The following is a 25501-nucleotide window of genomic DNA, read 5'->3' as shown; positions in this document are numbered from 1 at the left end:
CCCCCGCCGTGATATAGCTGGAATATTGCTGAAAGTGGCGTAAAACCATACTCACTCACTATTCCAATAACCACGGTAAACTAAAATACTACACCCTGTGTTGTATGTCATAGGATCTAGTTTGATAAAGGGGAAGAAAGGTTTATTGACGACATGGTTATTGAAATGTTTACTCAAATGTTGAAACAACAGATGAAAGCAAAGCGCTATGGAGTTAACACAAATGCGGTTTGTAAAAGAATCCTCTGTCAAAACGACTTCCTACAAAAGCACTTTTCAGGCTGACACCTTGTTCAAACGTTGTAATCAGTACTAACAAATTTCAAAAATATATTCAGAAAGTGTTCGATCAAACACATTGATCACAGGACGATCTTTTATATATTTATGTGTTTACTGTGTGAAAGTAAGTGAGCGAGTGTGTTTAGTTTTACGCCGCACTCAGCAATATTCCCGCTATATGGCGGCGGTCTGTAAATAATCGTGTCTGGACGAGGCAATCCAGTGATAAACATCATGAGCATCGATCTGCGCAATTGGGAACCGATGACATGTGTCAACCAAGACAGCGAGCCAGACCACCCGATCTTCAACGGCAACTCTGTACTTCTACACAGCAATCGTGACTCAGAATTGTCTAACTCCCTTTTGTCCGGTCCATCCATCACTTGATGTTCTGGTTTGTTTACAGACTGTCGGTGCATGACGGGAGTACTGCAAAAAAATGTTTTCATTTTGGGGGCGGATTTTGTGAAGAGCGGGTTCTGGCGGTAGGGTCGGGCATGCTTACTCTTTTCGCGGACACCTGTTGCCAGTGATCATTCATAGAACTTTCACAGCTATTTTCCCTGTTCACCTATGTTTCTGAGGATAGTTAATGTTGGGTCAGTTTTTTCACTGTCGTTGTCTACTTGGTATATCACTCCTTTGGTGAAATAATTGATATCACGGTGTCCTGATCGCTTATAGGAATGTCATATGCTAAAAAATAGAGGGTGGGTTATTTGAGGCCTTGTCATTGGGACAAACATTTTATTTGAATATTATGATGTTACAAATTGAATGCTAACAAAAAGAGGGGGCGGTGGGGTAGCGTAGTGGTTAGAGCGTTCGCTCATCACGGCGAAGACCCGTGATATTGCTGGAATATTGCTAAAAGTGGCGTAAAACCATACTCACTCACTTACTCACATGTTATTTAAGGCATTGTCAGTGGGAGAAACTACAATGTATATGAATATCATGATGTTACGATACTCACAAAAAGAGCGATGTTATTTTAGGCCTCAATCATAACTCACTATTGGTGGGCAGTCAGATTTGGGGTGACAGCTGACTCGCAAAATCCAGCTATTCAAAATATATTTCCTATTTTTAGTCTGTCCATTCGACCAATGATATAAAAATCAAGTACTGGCCTTACCCATTGTGTAATGTCCAGTGCTGGCATGAGGGGTAAACTGGGACATCTCAGCTTTCAAAGGACCAAAAAATTGTGACACCAGCGTATACTAACACTTTGTTACAGCATGTCGATTACTACATTACTGCGTCAAACACTGCATTTCTAGGAGCACAGTTGAAATGTGCCCTTGCATCCTTTAACATAGAAACCCCCTTTGCGAGTGATGACGTTATGTACCCTCCGGGGTGCCAGCGTTAAGGGTTGTTCCAGTACTCGATTCCCAGAAAGAGCGCCTTCGTGTAGGGTTACCTCTAGCATTATGCTGAAAAAATTATTTCTGGCGTACTTCTGACCAACTGGTAACTATTTGGGTAAACTAATATGTTGTTTTCTTTAAAGGTTCTGACAAAGGCTGAAATCTACTTTATATTTCATTATATCTCGGTTTAAAGGAAGAATGTCTACAACATTAAATGAGAAACAATAGGACAGGGCATTCAAGTAATACTTACCAGCTGGTTCCCTTACTTCAGTTGGGGTGTTTTGATGCACAGCATCTTGAAATAAAGATTGGAATAACAACTATCAGAAAATATGTCTGGTTATATAGTTTATTCTTACTTTGAACGCCCTGACAAAGGTAAAAAGGACAGTATGGATTATTTCGATTAAGACGTAGAAGCCATGTTGTGTGTATTAAACATACACATATCCCGACTGTTTTCTCTGAGGTCCGCGCGTACTTGTAATATATACCCATTTTTGGGAGATATCGCGGTGTTTTAAAAGACGAATGTTTGGAAATGATAAATAAAAGAAAGTATCCCCTTAGAAATCACAAGGGGAGAGGGCATTCAACACTTACCAGCTGGTTCTGTTACTTCAGGTTGGATGTTTTGCGGAACAACATCGTGAAGTAAAAGATTGAAAGAACGTGGTCAAAGATAAATAACTTAACGTTTCGATGGATGAGCTTTCAACACACGATTGTACACTAGGGAGATCAGAAACATCTGCCTGGTTAAATAGTTTCTTGTTTTCTTTGAAAGTCATAACAAAGGTAAAGCGGAGCATGTACCCCCAAAAAAGAAAAAGAAAATAAAAATAAAAAAATAAAAGAAAATAAATAAATAAATAAAATAAATAAAATAAATAAAAATAATAATAATAAATAAAAATAAAAATAAAACATAAATTTATGTACAAAGTAAAAAATACCTGGTGTCATCATTGAGTTTAGTGTTACGCCACACTCAGCAATAGTCCAGCTATATGTCGGCGCTGTAAATCTGGAACGGATAATCTAGTGATCAACAGCATGAGCATCGATCTACGCAATTGGGATACGATGTCAACGAAGTCAGTTAGCCTGACCACCCAATCCCGTCAGTCGCCTCTTACGACAAGCATGGGTTACTGAGGATCAATTCTATCCTGGATCTTCACGTGTAGTATTTAAAGCAAAAAGTATATTTACTTCCTACACACTCTGCAGCTGAAAATATCATGACACATATGCATAAAAATCTCTTCAGTGGAATGTAAGTGATTGATTATTTAGGACAATTATTGTTTGAGTGATGTCATGTTGGCTACACACACGCAGGCACGCACGCGCACTATCGAATGAAGATGCCGTTTCCACATAATCGACAGACAAATAGCTGTTGGAGGAATTTCGGCCTTCTCAATACAGCGCTATTGATGTTATAAACCCGCAACACGAGAGTTTTGAAAGTCTATTTATCATTTTTATGAACCTATATTTTTAGGTTTTAATACAATATTTACAGATTTTCATGACTTATCACACCCTTTGATGTAGCATATGACCTGCACTCACCGTTCGGACGAATCGGTCATTGAGGCTCTGGTTGGAAGTATCCTGCACCCAGTTATATACAATGTAGGCATTCCAATAAATGTCACCGATGAGGACGGTGTTCATACATGTATTCTCCATGTTTGTATATGGATCTAGATAATGACAACTCGTTTCAATAAGAATTCATTCAGATAAATTGTCTGTTTTGAGTGTACAGATGTGTTACCTGTAGATTTCTAATGTGGATGTTACCAAATTCGCATGTGTTATTGTACTAAAGGCGTGGAACTTTGTATGCCGTACTAAGAGGGCATCCTTCAAACATTTGTCACACATATAAAGTTCTAAGTTTTATGATGCCACACATGACGAACATATGACGTCACATATGACGTCACAGTAGGCACAAAACCCAGTAATTAAATAAAACATACATAGCCAGACTCGAGTACTAGTATCTGTTCTAAGCAGATTCCAATACACGGAGGGGTCGGTAGTTATGAAAAATGTAACTGTTTGTTTGTTGCCTAACTTCGACTCCTGCCTCATGATGGCAGGTGTAAAAAATCTACTCTGGACCAGCCAATCAAGAGATAAATAGCAAGAACAACGAAGACGTGATTAAGGTTTTGCACAGTATTTCAGCAACATCATGCTGGGGACACCAGAAATGGGCATGACACATTGCATCAAGGCGGGGGAATCGAACCCGGGTCTTCAGCGTGACGAGCTAATGCTTTAGCCACAAGGCTAACCCAACAAGATTAATAATCCAAATTGTCAGGATAGATTCTCTTCTACAATTACCATCAGCTCAGGTTCTAAATTGAAGTATCGCAACATTATGCTCCAAATGTTGCTAAGTTGTTTTTCTGCAAAGTACAATTGTACAGAAAAAGAATTCAAAATGCCAACTGACAATTATTGAAAGAAGTAATGTTCTCTTAACGTATGCGTCATCTGTAATGTGGCCGGGCAAGGTGTTTAAACCTCTGACCAACGTATCAGAATCGAGTCCAAATTAAGTGTAGAATACTCAATACAACATTGGAAAAGCTAAATTTAATCAATCATGTGGTAAGTGAGCTTTGAAACCTCTGATATACTTGTCAGATCCGAGTCCAAATTAAGCGTAGAATACCCAATACGACATTAGGAAAATTTAAATGTAATCAGCCATGTGGTGACTGAGATTTGAAACCTCTGATCGACTTGTCCGAACTGAGTCCAAATTAAGTGTAGAATACCCAATACAACAAATTACAAATACCCGATATTACAAATGTTAATTTAATCAAGCATGTACATGTCATGAATTGTTACAACCGTTTGTTATTTCACGGACGTGTTGTAATGTTGTAATGTATAATGTACAAAGACACTTACTTACAGTTTCAGTAGACGTAGATGTAGACGAGGAGGTTGAAGTTGATGCTGGTCGTACATCTGTAACATAAAGAAAGAATGTTTATGTATACATAGGGGATAATAGGAAATACAAGGGTAGGATGAATGCATTGTGTTTCATCCTTGTTGTAACAGACAAACAGATAATTTATTAATAGAGGTGTGACGATACAGAAATTCACGATACGATACGTATCGCGATATCTTGGAACGATACGATTCAATTCGATGCATATCACGATATGCTATCTTTAGTTATTTTCTTTAAAAATTAATTTTGACAGCAATTAACAGTGTAAATTTTGACATAACCGTCAGTTTCTAGTGAAAATTAACAATTTTAAGGTCTATTAAGTATATGTTCTCAATGAGAGTATTAACATGTATCTCCACCCGTAAAGCATTCTTCCATTCATCATGTTTCATACACCCCCCTGACATATCTCACGATTGAATGAGCCCCGATCTTAACCCTTTGGAGCATATCTGGCACATGATTGGTCGCCGTGTGCAGCAAAGGGATCCTCCTGTACAGAACCTGGCCCAGTTGGAAGCTGCTTTACACGTGGAATGGCGTAGACTGCCCCTTCAGAAGATCAGGAGGCTGACAGGGGGTATGAGGAGGAGAGTGCTGGCTGTCATACAGTCACATGGAGGTTACACTCTGTATTGACCTTGAATCGTGTAAAACACGCAAAATGACATTTTGAATGTTCACATTCACAAATAAATTCAACATTAAACATGCCAGGGGGATACTTGTACAGACATGGTTTTGTATGAAAATCAGTGGAGTATTTGTTTTAAAATGAGCAATTATCGTCATAAAATCAACATGGATTCCAATCAATTTGTCATTTGTATGAGTCAAATGATCATACGGGTCAGAAAAACTCATGTTGTTCCGAGAAGTTTTATGCATGCAACCTGTCATTTCAAAAATACAGGGGTGCTTAATTAACTTCTGTGTGTATAGTTGTGCTTACTTAATGCTAAGGTTTGTATGGTCAAACTCAACATGTTCCAGCTGGTCGTCATACAATGTGGTAACAGGATAGGGCAAAGAATCCGCTCAGCTATCCAAACTTTAATCTGTTTATCAAGATTCGCCATGTACCATAATATATCAGGGATGCCCACTCAAGTATTCTACACCACAACCGAGTGTCCCCGGTGGCCTGTCAATGCTGACTTTCATCAATAACGAAGACGATGACGATGTTTAGTAGAGGTGTGACGATGCAGAAATTTCACGATACGATATGTATTGCGATATCTTGGAACGATACGATTCGATTCGATGCATATCACGATATGCTATCTTTAGTTAGGTTCTTTAAAAAAACCTTTCCAGTAGCTCTGCAGTTTGGACTGAGGGATGGATCACTACACCTCATAATAGTCACCGTAGACGTAGGTTATGTGAAAGGTAATAGGTAAAATGTTCATACCAATAAATATTTAGTCAAACAATAAGTACCGTTATGTAATGCTTTGGTGAGTTGATATCCAGTAAACTTCTTTGCATATCCAGTACTTCTGTGGGACTGAGGGATGGATCACTACACCCCATATAGTCACCGTAGACGTAGGTTATGTGAAAGGTAATAGGTAAAATGTTCATACCAATAAATATTTAGTCAAACAATAAGTACCGTTATGTAATGCTTTGGTGAGTTGATATCCAGTACTTCTGCAGTGTGGACTGAGGGATGGATCACTACACCCCATATAGTCACCGTAGACGTAGGTTATGTGAAAGGTAATAGGTAAAATGTTCATACCAATAAATATTTAGTCAAACAATAAGTACCGTTATGTAATGCTTTGGTGAGTTGATATCCAGTACTTCTGCAGTGTGGACTGAGGGATGGATCACTACACCCCATATAGTCACCGTAGACGTAGGTTATGTGAAAGGTAATAGGTAAAATGTTCATACCAATAAATATTTAGTCAAACAATAATGCTTTGTACCGTTATGTAATGCTTTGGTGAGTTGATATCCAGTACTTCTGCAGTGTGGACTGAGGGATGGATCACTACACCCCATATAGTCACCGTAGACGTAGGTTATGTGAAAGGTAATAGGTAAAATGTTCATACCAATAAATATTTAGTCAAACAATAAAGTACCAAACAATAATGTAATGCTTTGGTGAGTTGATATCCAGTACTTCTGCAGTGTGGACTGAGGGATGTGGACTGTCAGGGATGGATCACTACACCAATAAATATTTAGTCAAACAATATAGTCACCGGTGAGATACTCGTAGGTTATGAGGGATGAAAGGTAATAGGTAAAATGTTCATACCAATAAATATTTAGTCAAACAATAAGTACCGTTATGTAATGCTTTGGTGAGTTGATATCCAGTACTTCTGCAGTGTGGACTGAGGGATGGATCACTACACCCCATATAGTCACCGTAGACGTAGGTTATGTGAAAGGTAATAGGTAAAATGTTCATACCAATAAATATTTAGTCAAACAATAAGTACCGTTATGTAATGCTTTGGTGAGTTGATATCCAGTACTTCTGCAGTGTGGACTGAGGGATGGATCACTACACCCCATATAGTCACCGTAGACGTAGGTTATGTGAAAGGTAATAGGTAAAATGTTCATACCAATAAATATTTAGTCAAACAAAAAGTACCGTTATGTAATGCTTTGGTGAGTTGATATCCAGTAGTTCTGCAGTGTGGACTGAGGGATGGATCACTACACCTCATATAGTCACCGTAGACGTAGGTTATGTGAAAGGTAATAGGTAAAATGTTCATACCAATAAATATTTAGTCAAACAATAAGTACCGTTATGTAATGCTTTGGTGAGTTGATATCCAGTAGTTCTGTAGTTTGGACTTAGGGATTTTCACTACACCTCATATAGTCACCGTAGACGTAGGTCATGTGAAAGGTAAGAGGTAAAAGGTTCATACCAATAAACGTATAGTCCAACAATATGTACCGTTACGACACGTGTCTGCATCAGTTTATTGTCAAACATCAGTATTCTGCCACGAATAGTATACGCAGCAATAACATTGTTTGATGAAGAGGGCAGTATATGATCACATTTCCATAAGCTAACATTTGTGTGGACACATGGGATGTATTTCATGGCCAAGGCTATTGATGGGATGCTCCTGAGAGCTTTATCGCAATATTATGTACGTGCCGAATATGATTTAATACTTACTTAACCCTTTACTGTCTGCTAGTTGTATTGGGTGCACTGTTTGATCATAACCTGTAATACTTCTGAACAGACTCTGTTTGTCTTTTGTGAGGCCCGTGAAGATCCGTGTTAGAATTGATCTTCAGCGACTAACGGGGTCGGGTGGTCAGCCTCGCTGACACATGTCATCGTATCCCATTTCCGTGGATAGATGCTCATGCTGTGGATAATTGGATTGTCTGGTCCAGACTCGCATATTTACAGACCGCCGACATATAGCTGGAATATTGCTGAGTGCGGCGTAAAACTTAACTCACTCACTCATGTTTAGAGGGTACACACAACAGTGTAGGTCGCTTCATGAGAGGCCGCTTCTTAAATATCATTATTTTTTTCAAAGTACATTTTCGAGATAAATTTAAAATTTCTTCATTAGGATGTAGGATGTATCAAAACACGTTTTACCAAATCACATTAAATATAATTTATGTGTTCTTGACAAGGGTTTTGCCGTTTTCAGTGACAGGTAGACTTTGTCATTTTGACTTTAGCCCTTTTGTCCACCATGCTCGTATCGCATTTCACTACCTGGCGCAAGGGCGGTTGGGTAGCCCAGTGGTAAATGCGTTCGCTCGTCAGGCCGAAGACCCGGATTCGACTTCCCCACATGAGTACAGTGTGTGAATCCCATTTCTGGTGTCCCCCGCCAGAATGTTGGAAAGTTGCTAAATGTTGCGTAAAACTAAACTCACTGACTACCTCGAGCAGCCGAGCATCAACATTTAAAATGGTCAGCTGTTGTACCCTCCGCTTGTTGATTGTTTGGGTCGGAGGGGTAACCTAGTGGTTAAAGCATTCGCTCGTCACGCCGAAGACTCGCGTTCGATTCCCCACTTGGAACAATGTCTGAGGTCCATTTTTCCGGCGTACGAAAAACCCAACAAAACTACACAGACTTGTTAGAATAAAACAAGACTAACTCTATATGTTTAATATCAGACAATGATATCCACCAACTCCTTCCAATGGAAGTTAACGTTTCAATGTCTTCGCCGGTTGTGATTGAATCCGAGCACGCGCTAGCTAGGGATTGTACGCACGCTTCCGAGTTCATGCGCATCCTGACGCGGGTTAGTTGCACTTCAGTTTCGGAGCTGAGCATGTCACCTTCAAGGCTGAAAACTTAAACAGTGTATGGGAAATCGTATGTGACTCCCAGTTCGTTGAGGACCGTCTCGATTATCCCCATGATGTTGAGGCTGCTTTCGTGGGTAACTAGGGGACATTCCAACAAGCCTGGGGATACAAACACTGAACGTTAGTTATGAAAACATTGGTGGGAGGTTGCATTAGGTGTGTTTATTAATGTTATGACATTGTTGTTGTTTTCGTTGGTGTTATGGTTGTAGTTGTCTTAGAAACATTTTAACATCGTAAAAACATTTCACATGAGAGACATTAAATTTAGTTTTACGCCGCACACAGAAATATTCCAGCTATATGGCGGCGGTCTGTAAATAATTGAGTCTGGACAAGACAATCCAGTGATCAACAGCATGAGCATCAATCTACGCAATTGGGATGCGACGGCATGAGTTATTAAACTGTGTGTCAGTTTGCTGGTGGAGTAAAATGTCACAATGCTTGGGATCACAGATGTATAAAACTATGACTAAAACCAATAGCAAATGCGTCTTACCGAAAACGCATGAATTATTAGTGCGAAATATGAATTCGGCCGCACCATCGAACAACTCTGGCACCAGGAAAATATAGCACCTTCTGAAACCAGTGCTTAAAAGGATGGGTAATATTTTTGACGAATATTGGATTCGAACTCCCATTCGCCTCGGACTTACCTCGCCCGACAGAATTAAGCTAATGTGCTGTCAAATACAGTATTTACAAAATACTGTTCAATGCGCCGTTACATACAACTGGGGCGGTGGGGTAGCCAAGTAGTTAAAGCGTTGGCTCGTCACGCCGAAGACCCGGGTTCGATTCCCCACATGGGAACAATGTGTTAAGCCCATTTCTGGTGTCCCCCGCCGTGATATTGCTGCAATATTGCTAAAAGCGGCGTAAAACTAAACTCAGTCAGTCAGTACATACAACTTGCCAGGTGTAGGGCATATTTAACGAATGCTTCAATGGGTAAAGCGTCAACCGAAAGCATTTTCTATTCTGGTTCTTTATATTGTCTCGAAATTGTTTGTTTGTTGTTTAACGCCGCTCTCTGCAATAGTCCAGCTAACCAAGTCAGCGAGCCTAACCACCCGATCTCGTTAGTGGCCTCTTACGAGACCAACTCTAAGAGTGTCTAAGAGTGTCTTCACGGGTCGATGTCTTCAGAGTGTGTCAGTATTTGTTCATAGTGGACCGCATGACCTATCTGGGAGAAGTTGACGTTCAATACCTTTGAACAAAAACATTCAATACTTTTTAGACTCACCTTTCTGAAGACATTCTCTGACACATTGCTGTTCGTATTGAAATCCATGACTCTGCGCACCATAATACGTGTCAAATTTGCCTTTTGGGAGGGAGAAATCGAATGAACCCATAGGTGAAGTCATTTTCAATGGTGCCCAAAAGTTTGGTTCGACCTATGAAAAAATGATTGCAACTGATTAGGATCTTCGTTTCACATATGCGTCAAGGTTTGCATCATGAAACAGGTCTGTTATATACACAGTTGGCGTCATGAACTAGGTCTGTTATATACACAGTTGGCGTCATGAAATAGGTCTGTAATATACACAGTTGGCGTCATGAAGCAGGTCTGTTATACACAGTTGGCGTCATGAAATAGGTCTGTTATATACACAGTTGGCATCATGAAATAGGTCTGTTATATACACAGTTGGCATCATGAAATAGGTCTGTTATAAACACAGTTGGCGTCATGAAATAGGTCTGTTATATACACACTTGGAGTCATGAAATAGGTCTGTTATATACACAGTTGGCATCATGAACTAGGTCTGTTATATACACAGTTGGCATCATGAAATAGGTCTGTTATATACACAGTTGGCGTCATGAACTAGGTCTGTTATATACACAGTTGGCGTCATGAAATAGGTCTGTAATATACACAGTTGGCGTCATGAAATAGGTCTGTTATATACACAGTTGGCGTCATGAAATAGGTCTGTTATATACACAGTTGGCGTCATGAAATAGGTCTGTTATATACACAGTTGGCATCATGAAATAGGTCTGTTATATACACAGTTGGCGTCATCGAATATCTGTTATATACACAGGTCATGAAATTATTATATACACAGTTGGCGTTATGAAATAGGTCTGTTATATACACAGTTGGCATCATGTTATGAAATAGGTCTGTTATATACACAGTTGGCGTCATGAAATAGGTCTGTTATATACACAGTTGGCGTCATGAAATAGGTCTGTTATATACACAGTTGGCGTCATGAAAGGTAGGTCTGTTATATACACAGTTGGCACAGTTGGTCATGAAATAGGTCTGTTATATACACAGTTGGCGTCATGAAATAGGTCTGTTATATACACAGTTGGCATCATGAATAGTCTGTTATATACAGTTGGCGTCATGAAATAGGTCTGTTATATACACAGTTGGCATCATGAAATAGGTCTGTTATATACACAATTGGCGTCATGAAATAGGTCTGTTATATACACAGTTGGCGTAATGAAATAGGTCTGTTATATACACAGTTGGCGTCATGAACTAGGTCTGTTATATACAAAGTTGGCATCATGAAACAGTCCTGTTATAAACACAGTTGGCATCATGAACTAGGCCTGTTATATACAAAGTTGGTATCATGAAACAGTCCTGTTATATACAAAGTTGGCATCATTTAAAACGCTGTATTGTCTACTGGAGTGTTAGTTAGTTGTACTCAGCAATATTCCAGCTATATGGTGGCGGTCTGTAAATAATCGAGTCTGGACCAGGCAATCCAGTGATCAACTGCATGAACAATTGGGATACGATGACAAGCGTAAACCGAATTGCGAGTCTGACCACCCGATCCCGTCAGTCGCCACTTACGACATGGGTTACTGAAGACCAGTTCTAACCTGGATCTTCACGGGTCACTGATGTGTTAGGCCTGTGGTATGCCAGGGAAATTATTTAGGGAACCATGTCATTTCAGCCATAAGAATTCAAGAGACACAGTTTCTACACGCAGTTACCCAAAACTTTTATGTAAAGAGTGTAGGGGTAGAATTTTCTAAAATCTGTATTTGTTCATCGATTTCGTTCAAATTTGAAATATATTTTAATCATAAGATATTTATACAATATATTATTGCAAAAGTGTAGCGGGAGAATTTTCTAAAAAATCCATTTCTTCACCGATTTCGTTCAAATTTGAAATATAAGTTACTCATAACATATAAAAACAATACACGGTTGCAAAAATCTAGATTTTTATTTTTAAAAAGTATTGTCCAAACAGTGATTCAAACCCTTGTGAACACATCCATATGGTTTATTGATCGGCACAACGAACTAAAATACTTCCGAATGTGGGCATAATAGAATATGACGGGCGCTCGCAGTAGGCATGTTTGACGCTGCTCTAAACAGAGATTGCAGCTGGACCCATTCAATCACCCTGATGTTTCCAACTCACTCACTCACCCTGATGCTTCCCTTTGTACCCAGGATGGTGGCAGCATTGTCTTCATGAGAGGTTGTGATGTTGTAAACCAAACTGGCGATCCGGCCTCCACTGTAGCGGAGTGTGATGGCGGCTCCAGTATCAACCCCTAGGAAATTCATCTCATTGTAAAGAGGCAGATAATGATGATGATGATGATGATGATGATGATGATGATGATGATGACGAGGAGGAGGTGGAGGAGGAGGACGACGTCTAGGGTGATGATAAGGATGACCAAGATTCTGATAACGTTTATCAACACTAACCATCGGTAACATCTAGGCTGTCGTAAGGAACATAGTAATCATCGTTGTCGTTTCTATCACGTTAATAAGCGTCGTTTCGAAACATATCATTATTTTGATAATGTGTTACCCATTTCGCGTCGAGTGTCATAATAATAATAACAACAGCAAATATTTACAACTGCTGACGTTATTTCTTCTGTCTCACCACTTTCGGATAATGTGCCCTCAACGCTGATTTTCTCCGGCTTTCCGCCGAAGACGAAGTCGGCAAACATGACGACGTAGCAGCCGAGGTCGAGGAGCCCCCCTCCCCCCTGTGCCTTTTGGTTCATCCTGTCGACGCTGTAGTTGTTGACACAGAACTTTGCCGTCGCTATCTTGATGTCCCCAAGGCTGCCGGAATCCAGTTCCCGGCGGATCTGACGGTACACTGGGAACATCCGGGACCAGAAGCCCTGGTTCAAGAAAGAGGCAGTGTCGGGAATATGTAAGATTAAAATGTGTTCATCTTATTCAGTAATCCTGGACCAGAAGCCCTGGTTCAAGAACAAAGAGACAGTGCTGGGGAATATGTAAGATTAAAATGTTTTCATCTTATCCAATAATCCAAGATGAAGACCTATTTCAAGGAAGAGGCAGTGTCGGGAAGATGTAAGATTAAAATGTTTTCTTCTTGTCAAATAATCCTAGACCAGAAGCCCTGGTTCAATCTAGAGGCAGTGTGGGGGAATATGTAACATTAAATGTTTTCACCTTATCAAATAATCCTGGACTAGAAGCCTTGGTTCAAGAACTAACAGTCATAGTCGTGGAATATATAAAATGTTTAAATCTTATTCAATAAATTTGGATTAGAAGGACTGGTATCAGAACAAGCAGTTATTCTCGGCGAATAAGTAAACCTAAAATGTTTTAATCTTATCCGTTAATCCTAGGCTATCCAATCCCACTATTCCTTGACCATTCTGTTGTGAGGCATATTGTTTGCTGGTGGATGTCTAATATATTAACATCGACCAGCATCAAAAACAAACGCAAAGACTACAAACGCACATTTCCAAATTTCAAAATGACTTATTTCCCGGGAATATGGTCAGTGACAGTTGGATGGCGTAGAATGCCTTGTGGCGTTTTTGATTAAATAGAATGGTACTGGATACAAGTTGTATTATTTTGAACTACGTTGTATTTTATTCGATGAAGTTGAATTGTGTTATTACAGGGCTGGATAAAAGTGCTATTTGGACTACTTCGTATTGTATTGTATTGTATTGTATGAGGCTGAATTGTATTACTTCAGAGTTGTGTTATGTTCCGTTGCGTTGTGTTGTGTTGTGTTGTGTTGTGTTGTATTTGATTGCATCATATAACGTGTTACTAGATGCAATGTGTTTGAAACAAATATATATTTCAGGTGTGAAAATGGTGGCAAATTTGGGAAAGCAAGTTATGTGTAAATTTCGGAGTCGGCAAAAAATCTTTTTGCAAATTGCTGAACAAGTGCAAATAATAGCACCCGAGGAATCGTAGATAATATGAGTACATAGTAGATCAGGTACGCAGCTAACAGGTTGTTTTTACCTCCATGAAGAAGAGCTTCTTCTCTTTGGCAAGGGCGAACACTTCCTTGGCTGCAGCCACTGTCATGGTAACGGGTTTTTCACACACAACATGTTTCCCGGCATTTAGGCACAACGTACTCAGCTTGTGATGCTCTGGGTGAATGGAGCCTATGTACACGATATCTAAAAGAAAAACATGTTAAGAAATTCACTTTACTGACGATTTAACGGTAGCTAAATTAGGTTTGAAGATTGAGGTTTCAAATGTTACATTTGACGCCGTCTGACGTACTGATGCAATTCTGGCTGCTCGACTGAAGAACATTATATCACATCACACCGAACATCAGAATTCAAATTCCCTCATAATTACGCTTTAATTCATGCATCAAAATACCATTCAAGGTTTCAATGACTAGTGTTTCCCCTAGGATACAAAAAGGGCAGGGCGAAAAAATTTCAAAAGGGGCACCCAAACGGGCATGCAACGACATATTTCTAAGTATTATGTTAAGTTATTCACGCATAGTGATTCTAAAAGGCTGAAAGAGCACAGCTATTTCACTTAACTTCAACATAAAATAGAAACTGAAAAACACCAAGTGTTAATATGAATTGTAGTTCTAAAAGAAGGGCAGGGAGCCACATAACAGGACAGGACGCCAATAACAGAGGACAGGGGCTGCACCCTGCTAAAAATGCTGAAGGGTGACGCTAATGACAGGAGATCCACAATCAAGTTACAGAGTACTGTATTGTGGGAGCATCATGTATATCAGTTCATATTTCCTGCGTGAACTTGATCACCTTATACAATTACAATTTATGTATTGTTCGTGTGAATCGCGGTGATACTTTTTACAGGAAGGTGTGCTAGCAAGTCAACAAAATAGGTGACAGGCTCGACCGAGGCCGATAAACATTTAACAGAGCCTGTTCATCAGATAATTATTTGCTCCTTGTCGTGACGTCATATGTCCGGATTTCCAAATTTACGCGGACATTGATAGAGAAATATGTGTAATGTGTCGCCATTGTCACCAAAATGACATTTTTCTTGAGAAACGAAAGTACATTCAAGATACAAAACATTAAGGTGGTATAATACGGAATTTATATACCAATGTCTGGATTTTGAACCAACTCGCTGTAACTGCCGTATGCATTCTTGATGCCAAACCTATCTGCAAAAGCTTGAGCCTTCTCTTGTGATCTTGCTGCTATAGCAATAACCTGGAATAAAGTAACACATACGCTCAAAGTTAGCATACATTATGACCATGTTCTTATTGTAAAGGGGGCGGTGGGGTAGCCTAATGGTTAAAGCGTTGGCTCGTCACGCCGAAGACCCGGGTTCGAATCCCCACATGGGCACAATGTGTGAAGCCCATTTATGGTGTCCCCCGCCGTGATGTTGCTGGAATATTGCTAAAAGCGGCGTAAAACCAAACTCAGTCAGTCAGTCAGTCTTATTGTAAAGTTGTTTGTGGGAGTTATTTAACTTTGAGGTTATTTTTTAAGAGAAGTGTCCATGGTTATTATCACGCACAACATTTTGAAAGAGATAGAAATGTGTGGTGTGCTTTCTCATGTTTTGTGTTTCGTTTGGGTGATTTGAACGTAACCGTTAACTAGTTACTGAAACAAACAAAAAACTTATCTGGATGAAATATGAATGTGGTTGTGTCTCTTTCGTGCACATGGACAACCTAATCATCTACTAACCTATCCACAAAACAAACCTCACTCAATCCATGAATAACTCATCTGACTGCCTCTCACCCACTCACACAATAGACGTCTCACTCATAATCCCGCTCCATCACACACACTGGATCCAATCCACTCATTTACTGACTTACAAACCAGTCCAATCATCCACTGACTTACAACCAGTGCAATCATCCACTGATTTACAACCAGATCAATCATCCACTGACTTACAATCAGAGCAATTACACTGACTTACAACCAGTCCACTCATCCACTGACTTACAACAAGTGCAATCATCCACTGACATACAACCAGTCCAGTCATCCACTGACTTACAACCAGTCCAATCATCAACTGACTTACAACCAGTCCAATCATCCACTGACGTACAACCAGACTTACAACCAGTCCAATTCATCAACTGACTTACAAACCAGTCCAATCATCCACTGACTTACAAACCAGTCCAATCATCCACTGACTTACAACCAATCCACTCATCCACTGACTTACAACCAGTCCAATCATCAACTGACTTACAACCAGTCCTATTATCCACTGACTTACAACCAGTCCAATCATCCACTGACTTACAACCAGTCCAATCATCCACTGACTTACAACCAGTCCAATCATCCACTGACTTACAACCAGTCCAATCATCCACTGACTCACAACCAGTCCAATCATCCACTGGCTTACAACCAGTCCAATCATCCACTGACTTACAACCAGTCCAATCATCCACTGACTTACAACCAGTCCAATCATCCACTGACTTACAACCAGTCCACTGACTTACAACCAGTCCAATCATCAACTGACTTACAACCAGTCCAATCATCCACTGACTTACAACCAGTCCAATCATCCACTGACTTACAACCAGTCCAATCATCCACTGACTTACAACCAGTCCAATTATCAACTGACTTACAACCAGTCCAATCATCCACTGACTTACAACCAGTCCAATCATCCACTGACTTACAACCAGTCCAATCATCCACTGACTTACAACCAGTCCAATCATCCACAAACCAGTCCAATCATCCACTGACTTACAACCAGTCCAATCATCCACTGACTTACAACCAGTCCAATCATCCACTGACTTACAACCAGTCCAATCATCCACTGACTTACAACCAGTCCAATCATCAACTGACTTACAACCAGTCCACTCATCCACTGACTTACAACCAGTCCAATCATCCACTGACTTACAACCAGTCCAATTATCAACTGACTTACAACCAGTCCAATCATCCACTGACTTACAACCAGTCCAATTATCAACTGACTTACAACCAGTCCAATCATCCACTGACTTACAACCAGTCCAATCATCCACTGACTTACAACCAGTCCAATCATCCACTGACTAACAACCAGTCCAATTATCAACTGACTTACAACCAGTCCAATCATCCACTGATTTACAACCAGTCCAATCATCCACTGACTTACAACCAGTGCAATCATCCACTGACTTACAAACCAGTCCACTCATCCACTGACTTACAACCAGTGCAATCATCCACTGACATACAACCAGTCCAGTCATCCACTGACTTACAACCAGTCCAATCATCAACTGACTTACAACCAGTCCAATCATCCACTGACTTACAACCAGTCCAATCACCAACTGACTTACAACCAGTCCAATCATCCACTGACTTACAAACCAGTCCAATCATCCACTGACTTACAACCAGTCCAATCATCAACTGACTTACAACCAGTCCACTCATCCACTGACTTACAACTGACAGTACAACAGTCCACTCAGTCTTACAATCAATCATCACTGACTTACAACCAGTCCAATCATCCACTGACTTACAACCAGTCCGATCATCCACTGACTTACAACTAGTCCAGTCCAAACCAGTCATCATCCACTGACTTACAACCAGTCCAATCATCCACTGACTTACAACCAGTCCAATCATCCACTGACTTACAACCAGTCCAATCATCCACTGACTTACAACCAGTCCAATCATCCACTGACTTACAACCAGTCCAATCATCCACTGACTTACAACCAGTCCAATCATCCACTGACTTACAACCAGTCCAATCATCCACTGACTTACAACCAGTCCAATCATCCACTGACTTACAACCAGTCCAATCATCCACTGACTGACAACAACCAGTCCAATCATCCACTGACTTACAACCAGTCCAATCATCAACTGACTTACAACCAGTCCACAACCAGTCCATTCATCCAACTGACTTACAAACCAGTCAATCTGACTTTACAACCAGTCCAATCATCCACTGACTTACAACCAGTCCAATCATCAACTGACTTACAACCAGTCCAATCATCCACTGACTTACAACCAGTCCAATCATCCACTGACTTACAACCAGTCCAATCATCCACTGACTTACAACCAGTCCAATCATCCACTGACTTACCAGTCAATCATCCACTGACTTACAACCAGTCCAATCATCAACTGACTTTACAACCAGTCCAATCATCCACTGACTTACAACCAGTCCAATCATCCACTGACTTACAACCAGTCCAATCATCCACTGACTTACAACCAGTCCAATCATCAACTGACTTACAACCAGTCCAATCATCCACTGACTTACAACCAGTCCAATCATCCACTGACTTACAACCAGTCCAATCATCCACTGACTTACAACCAGTCCAATCATCCACTGACTTACAACCAGTCCAATCATCCACTGACTTACAAACCAGTCCAATCATCCACTGACTTACAACCAGTCCAATCATCCACTGACTTACAACCAGTCACTCCACTGACTTACAAGTCCAATCATCCACTGACTTACAACCAGTCCACTTTACAACCAGTCCATCCACTGACTTCCAATTATCAACTGACTTACAACCAGTGCAATCATCCACTGATTTACAACAAGTCTAATCATCCATTGACTCACAACCAGTCCAATCATCCACTGGCTTACAACCAGTCCACTCATTTACTGACTTACAACCAGTCCAATTATCCACTGACTTACAACCAGTCCAATCATCCACTGACTTACAACCAGTCCATCATCCACTGACTTACAACCAGTCCAATCATCCACTGACTTACAACCAGTCCAATCATCCACTGACTTACAACCAGTCCAATCATCCACTGACTTACAACCAGTCCAATCATCAACACTGACTTACAACCAGTCCAATCATCCACTGACTTACAACCAGTCCAATCATCCACTGACTTACAACCAGTCCAATCATCCACTGACTTACAACCAGTCCAATCATCCACTGACTTACAACCAGTCCAATCATCCACTGACTTACAACCAGTCCAATCATCCACTGACTTACAACCAGTCCAATCATCCACTGACTTACAACCAGTCCAATCATCCACTGACTTACAACCAGTCCAATCATCCACTGACTTACAACCAGTCCAATCATCCACTGACTTACAACCAGTCCACTGACTTACAACCAGTCCAATCATCCACTGACTTACAACCAGTCCAATCATCCACTGACTTACAACCAGTCCAATCATCCACTGACTTACAACCAGTCCACTGACTTACAACCAGTCCAATCATCCACTGACTTACAACCAGTCCAATCATCCACTGACTTACAACCAGTCCAATCATCCACTGACTTACAACCAGTCCAATCATCCACTGACTTACAACCAGTCCAATCATCCACTCATTCACTGACAAACTCAACAAATCACTAACTCACTCACGAACCCTTCCAATCATCCTCTCATCCAATAACACAAAAAAATCCTCCAAATAGATCAATAATACATCATCCACAAACATACTCACTCACCTGATGCTCATCCGGGCTCTGACTAAGTAGGCCTGCTGTGAAATCCCCAGATATTTTACCTGCGCTGAATATTCCCCACCTGGTTGCCATGGTTACTTGTAAGTTGAATCTGAAGGGAAAAAACAATCAAACAATTCTGGCGCGGAACGCAAGGATGACGAAGATGGTGGTGTGTGGGTAGGTTTGCGTCAAGGGTGTTTTGGCGTCCTTCCATTGCCCTCTTTCCATTCTTTTGAAATCCACGATCGAGGCAACATTACAAAACAAATCCACCCCTTTTGAATTCAAATTACGCGAACATATACTAAGCTACATTAATGCGACTGTGGCCATTGTTATTCAATTCTGTGTATGTAGACCTCGACGGTATTCAGTATCAAGAAGAATTCCATTGAAGCAATGATGGCTTACCTTACTCCTTGTGGTCACAAGCCCGAGTGTATCACGCTTTAAATGTGCGCTGGACTAAGGTCACTTCCCGTTATGTTAAACCAGTTTGCTTTATCTTAGTGGTGCGTTCTTGAGATGTACACCTGATAGCTGTTTAAAATAGGTCGATAACGGCACTATTTCTGCCAGGTCAGATAAAACAGAGATCTGATTTTTTTCGATTATTAATTTCCCATTATAAATTTCTCACTAAACCCAAACACATTCGATCTAAGGACTGGCCATTTACTAGTCTAATAGTGGGTTTGTTGGTGAAAATGAAACATTTAAACTTAAAACAGCCCTATCGCAGCGCCAAAACGCAGTCAAGATTACTGACACAATTCACACCACGTTGTGTACACGAAGACAACGACAGGCTGGTGTACCGTCCAAGAAACAGGGTGGTGGATTCAACTGGGTCAAGGACGTTCATATTTATCCTGATATCATTTGACTCAGATTATTGTCACAGCTGGACAGTTAGTCTAATGGTCGGTGCTGTCGCGAAACTAAACGAATTTGTTTTCAAAGGTGCCTCAATTCGCTTTACAGAGTTCCGTCGCTTTTGAACACCAGGAACATATGAGTGCGATTACCTGTTTGCTCTGATTTGGTTTCTAGATCTGTCAGCAAGATATCCGTTGGTCAGTGGTGAAAGTAAGGGACCTGCATCATCTTGGGTTTCCCCCAACATTAAGCTGGGCGTAGCCTATTGGTTAAAGCTTTTGTACACGCCGAACACCCGGGTTCGTTTCCCTAGGTGTCTCCTGCCGTGATGTTGATGGGATGTTGTTAAAAGCGGTGGAAAACTCACTCACACACCTTAAGCTGTCATGTTGTAATATGACAGAAGTGGCGGTGTGTGGTCCTGTGCATGTAGCTCAGGTCACAAATCAGTTGAGTGAGTGAGTGAGTTGGGTTTTACGCCGCATTTAGCAATATTCCAGCAATATCACGGCGGGGGACACCATAAATGGGCTTCACACATTGTGCCCATGTGGGGATTCGAACCCGGGTCGTCAGCGTGACGAGCCGACGCTTTAACAATTAGGCTACCCCACCGCCCCACAAATCAGTTGAAGTTAAGCAACGTTAGGCGAGGACAATTCTTGGATGGGTGACCACCTGCGAGTTTGTTAAAATTGCCTCTGTTCACAGAGCAGAAAATGGGTACCCGGTGGGATAAGTCATGTGACTATTAACCTTCTTGAGCCTCACAGGCAGCTTAGGTTAACCGGGTTATTAATCATCAGATTATATACTGTATATATGTGCTCTTTGGTCAGGATATGAAGTCTGGTAAGGCGCGTTACAAATATTCTACAGTATATTCTACTGTAATATTGCTGAGTGCGGGGTAAAACTAAATTAACTCACTCGCTCACTCATACATCATGTTTTATTCCAATTGTGCGTTAACAGGTAGATTGTAGGAACGCTTCCATCAGTTCAATCCCCGTAGGCTCTTCTTCTATTACATCGTTGAATGTGCTGGTGGCTCAAACTGTTTAAGGGAAGCCTCGCCCATTATAATCTTCGGCGTCGATGTTGTGCTGCCAAGTACATTCCTCGGAAGGGACGGTAGGCTCTGATTCTGAGTACTGCGCGTTGGCTGATGCGATGTCCCAGCGCTGTTGCAGCCGTCGCCGTCGCCGTGACGAACCTGATGCGTAAATTCGGAGATCTTCCTGGGGTGTTGTGACACGTTGTCTTCCATGAGACTAATATTGCACCTTCCATGTATATATAACACATGTTATATGTGGGATTGTGTCGTGCAAAGCGCTCTCTCTCTCTCACAGCGCTATCAGAGACGCGATCTGGTGACCCATATTTGCGTGTGTGGGACTATGCTGTGGGGAAGGGGAGGGATGGGATGAGGGGGGCACTGCTGTGGCAGGGGGAGGGAGGTTTCTGTCGACAGTTTTGACGACATTTCTCTGCTACATGCTCGTTAGAATGAACACTAGCTAGGGCGTGTCAACTTTGACTGTAGAAATGTGCGTTCTCGTCATGGGCATTGTACGTGCGCTTCCCAACCTATTTAGGAATGCAACTTTCATGGAATTCATCTAAAATTCCATCAGGAATGGGGTGTAATTGTATAGTGTTAGTATGAAAGAGTTATCATAAATCTATGAATGACAGGTGTATATTATACTCATGCCAATAATGGTTGTCACCCCCTTCAATTATTTTAATTGGAGGGTGGGGGTGTGTGGGGTGGGAGGGGTGACAACCATTATTTGCTGAGTATATTAATATATGGTTATTCATATAGCGCTATAGTCCATCCCGCACGCATGCTCAAAGCGCTGGTAATTGTTTCCTTGGATGTCAATCACAGCCATACTACCATTCTCAACTCCCCGTGATCATTTTGCTGCCACTAGGCGCACCAAGTTAATATGTTTTTCTCATCCTTACGAGGTATACAGTCAGCTCAGTACAAGGTCATTGACACCCCTTTGAAATGAGGTCAGCCAGGTGTTCGATGATGACGTCATTTTCTGCTATTTCAATATGTTTACAACATAGAGGATATTATATCCCAGTTTCACCTGTTTTCGGCGACGTAACAGCGATTCGCGGTACATATGTAACCATGCTATCGTAATAAAAATATTTTACATTCAAGACAAAGTACGTTAGCCAAGTTGTTTCCTCTTACTTTTTTTTATGATTCTCTCGGCTTCGTCGGTTGAGCAAGGCCGCCATGACCGTAACGTTCTATATTTGGCAACTTGAGCATTACGTCACTAGTTTTCGGCGATAACGTTATACACAGAATATCTATGGTGTTCCAGTGTGGATATAATTCATCAAGGCAAATTCGTGTCTTCTAGTCACTTGTCAATCTTTAAGAGTTAAAATAAAATGTCAGTTCAACAATTTCAAGCACAGATAACGATGAAATCCAAACAGGTTATATACACTGTTGATGACAGTTTATGAATGCAGTTCACTCTTCCACTGGGCTGTGATCACAGTGGGGACAGAAAAATGCCGCATGTGTACGTAAAACGGTGACACTTGTACAAAAGACAAGGTGAACCCAGTGACCACATTTGTCACACTGTGCCCATTTCACAAACGTGATTGAGTCACAACGATGCAATGCTTCGGGTGTAAATTGTCCGCACACACAGCAAACTTCGTCGTCATCAGTTGCACTGTCGGAAAAACTGTCTGAGAAGGTTGTTGATGGGGGCGGAGCGTTGCGTTTCTTGCGTGCAGGTCCTTTCCCTTTTGACTTATTCTGGGCAGAATTCCCTTTAGACAACAGGGACGATGTGGACAACGATGTAGTGCCGCTTGACTTCCTTATAAACCTTCCGTTTCTCTGGATGCTGTTTCTTGTGCTCGGCTATCCTGTCAACAATTGCCTGATCTGTGATGACTTTCCCGCCTACGATTTTACTGATGGTGTTCCTTGGCTTGTATGTTTGAACATTTCTCAAAACTTCTCCACACCGACATTCCAAGAATGTCCTTGCAGTGAACTGGGGTGAACTTTGAAAGTTGTACTTTTTGCATGACGTTGGAGAGTTCTGTGAAATACCGACTGATGTTTTCTTTGGTGGCTGATCACGCCCTCGCTGCTTCAAGTTTCCTCGGTGTCTGTACTTTAAGTTCCGGCCATCTATCTAAGAAACTGTACAGCCATCGGAGACTTAAAGGATGATCTCTGTCTCTGTGTCCTTGATTGACAGCGTAATCGCTTGCAAGATTAATGGTCTCCTGACGCGTATAACCATAGCCAATCTCCCCCATAACTCTGATATGGCTCGCCAAAAAGGATTCTTCTTGTGAGGAGAACAGAGGCATGGGACCCGACTTGACAGTGTCTACGCTGATATTGCCCAACAAACGATCCTTAAGTGTAGAAACCGGAACCCCCCACCTGGCTGCTGCTCTCTGTGCGGACACATTTTCTTCTAACACTAGTCTGTAAGCATTATCTAGATCATCTCTGGTGTAACTGGACCTATACGGACCGCGCACAGTCGTATTTGTCTGAAAGGATACAAGAAAAACCTATCAGAAATTGTTTAACGTTACGGAGAAATTGGATAAGGATGGCCCGAAAATGTTTCCGTAGTTTTTTAATCGAGCGGCATCTTACGTCACAAGTCACGTGATATAATGTTGACAAACATCATCGGCTAGCAGACGATGCAAACGAAGATTGATAGTCGGCTCATTCACCTTATTTACACAGCTTTATAATGAGGTAAAATAAAGTATTAAGAAAATTCATGTTATTATTTAGGTACTGCTATTTTTTTGTTATTCTTACCTTCCTGATTTCCATTATTGAAAACCTTTTTCACTGAGCGAGTTGACGTGACCTCCTTTCAGGAAATTTGCATACTGACCCCTGACCTCGCGCGCGTTCGGGCGAAATCACGCGAGAAGTACGATCGCCGAAAACAGGAGAACGCCGAATTCATGTTACGGTGGGATATGAGTGCCCATATCATACTATGTTTACGACACGAGTGAGTAAAAGTCGTTATTTCCCGAGCGAGAGCGAGGGTTATACCAATATTTAGGCACGAGTATGGGCACGAATACGATGTTCTGTTCATTACCAAAGTCGTCAAATTGAGGAAAACAAACCCAAATCTACTTTCAAACATAGGCTGGCTACCCACCGTCGCTGTATGTAGAACGCAATGTCACAGAAGAAACGTGACGTCATAGCATTGTTCATGACGTCACGTCACCATGACAAAGTGATATTTTGCTCTAGGGAATCGTGTGAAAAATATGAACCCGATATTTTCAGCCTCTCAGATAATAAATATGTTTATCTGGTCTAAACCCGTATAGTTTAGGCTGGGTCTTTTTAATAGGTGGACATAGGAACACTGGGGACAGTAACACTGAACACAAGTTAAACATGCAGCTTTAAGTAGAGAAGTATATCCCCATGGTTAAATAAAACCAGGTATTTTAAGGATGAGTCCATGGGTGATGAGGGGACGCCCAATAAGATGTTTTACTGGTATTTCTTTTGGTCTGTTTTTCGTTCATTGTTTCTGCGTTCATTTCTGATGGGGCTTACACCGTGAAGATCTGGCAACCCATGCTTGTCGTAAGAGGCGTCTAACAGGATCGGGAGTCAGGCTCATTGTATCCCAATTGCGTATATCTATGCTTATGATGTCGATCACTGGTTTGTCTGGTCCGGAGTCAGTTATTACAAGCCGCA

General features: G+C 41.2%; 2 protein-coding genes across 3 annotated transcripts; both read right to left on the bottom strand.

Annotated features, from left to right (window-relative positions):
* Positions 1–8775: 8775 nt before the first annotated feature.
* Positions 8776–23037, bottom strand: LOC124284299 (trans-1,2-dihydrobenzene-1,2-diol dehydrogenase-like). Of its 2 annotated transcripts, none has more exons than XM_046720369.1 (8): positions 22957–23037; positions 19852–19960; positions 15424–15535; positions 14322–14485; positions 12946–13195; positions 12471–12598; positions 10275–10428; positions 8776–9118 (listed from the first exon to the last, which is right to left on the bottom strand). In XM_046720369.1, the coding sequence occupies exons 2-8, from the start codon at positions 19939–19941 to the stop codon at positions 9006–9008; spliced, it is 1011 nt and encodes a 336-aa protein (XP_046576325.1). In that variant the 5' UTR covers positions 19942–19960; positions 22957–23037; the 3' UTR covers positions 8776–9005. The 2 variants fall into 2 exon arrangements, with proteins under 2 accessions (XP_046576325.1, XP_046576324.1); XM_046720368.1 differs by lacking the exon at positions 22957–23037 and adding an exon at positions 20263–20454.
* A 771-nt stretch (positions 23038–23808) lies between these two features.
* Positions 23809–24747, bottom strand: LOC124284300. The gene is made up of 2 exons (XM_046720370.1): positions 24584–24747; positions 23809–24300 (listed from the first exon to the last, which is right to left on the bottom strand). The coding sequence occupies exons 1-2, from the start codon at positions 24596–24598 to the stop codon at positions 23872–23874; spliced, it is 444 nt and encodes a 147-aa protein (XP_046576326.1). The 5' UTR covers positions 24599–24747; the 3' UTR covers positions 23809–23871.
* Positions 24748–25501: the final 754 nt, after the last annotated feature.

Source organism: Haliotis rubra, unplaced genomic scaffold (assembly GCF_003918875.1).
Source record: "Haliotis rubra isolate DU_JTF1 unplaced genomic scaffold, ASM391887v1 Scf333, whole genome shotgun sequence".
NCBI classification, from domain to species: Eukaryota; Metazoa; Mollusca; class Gastropoda; order Lepetellida; family Haliotidae; genus Haliotis; species Haliotis rubra.
Note: the sequence above shows the minus strand (reverse complement) of the source record. Positions and strands in the feature narration are given on the sequence as shown.

Coding starts and splice junctions, on each gene's coding strand:
- LOC124284299 (XM_046720369.1), bottom strand. CDS start 19,941: ATGGCAACCAGGTGGGGAATATTCAGCGCAGGTAAAATATCTGGGGAT. Junction 12,599..12,945: donor GGGCACATTATCCGAAAGTG/GTGAGACAGAAG, acceptor TGAATTTCCTAG/GGGTTGATACTGGAGCCGCC. Junction 9,119..10,274: donor CAGAGAATGTCTTCAGAAAG/GTGAGTCTAAAA, acceptor TTGTATCCCCAG/GCTTGTTGGAATGTCCCCTA.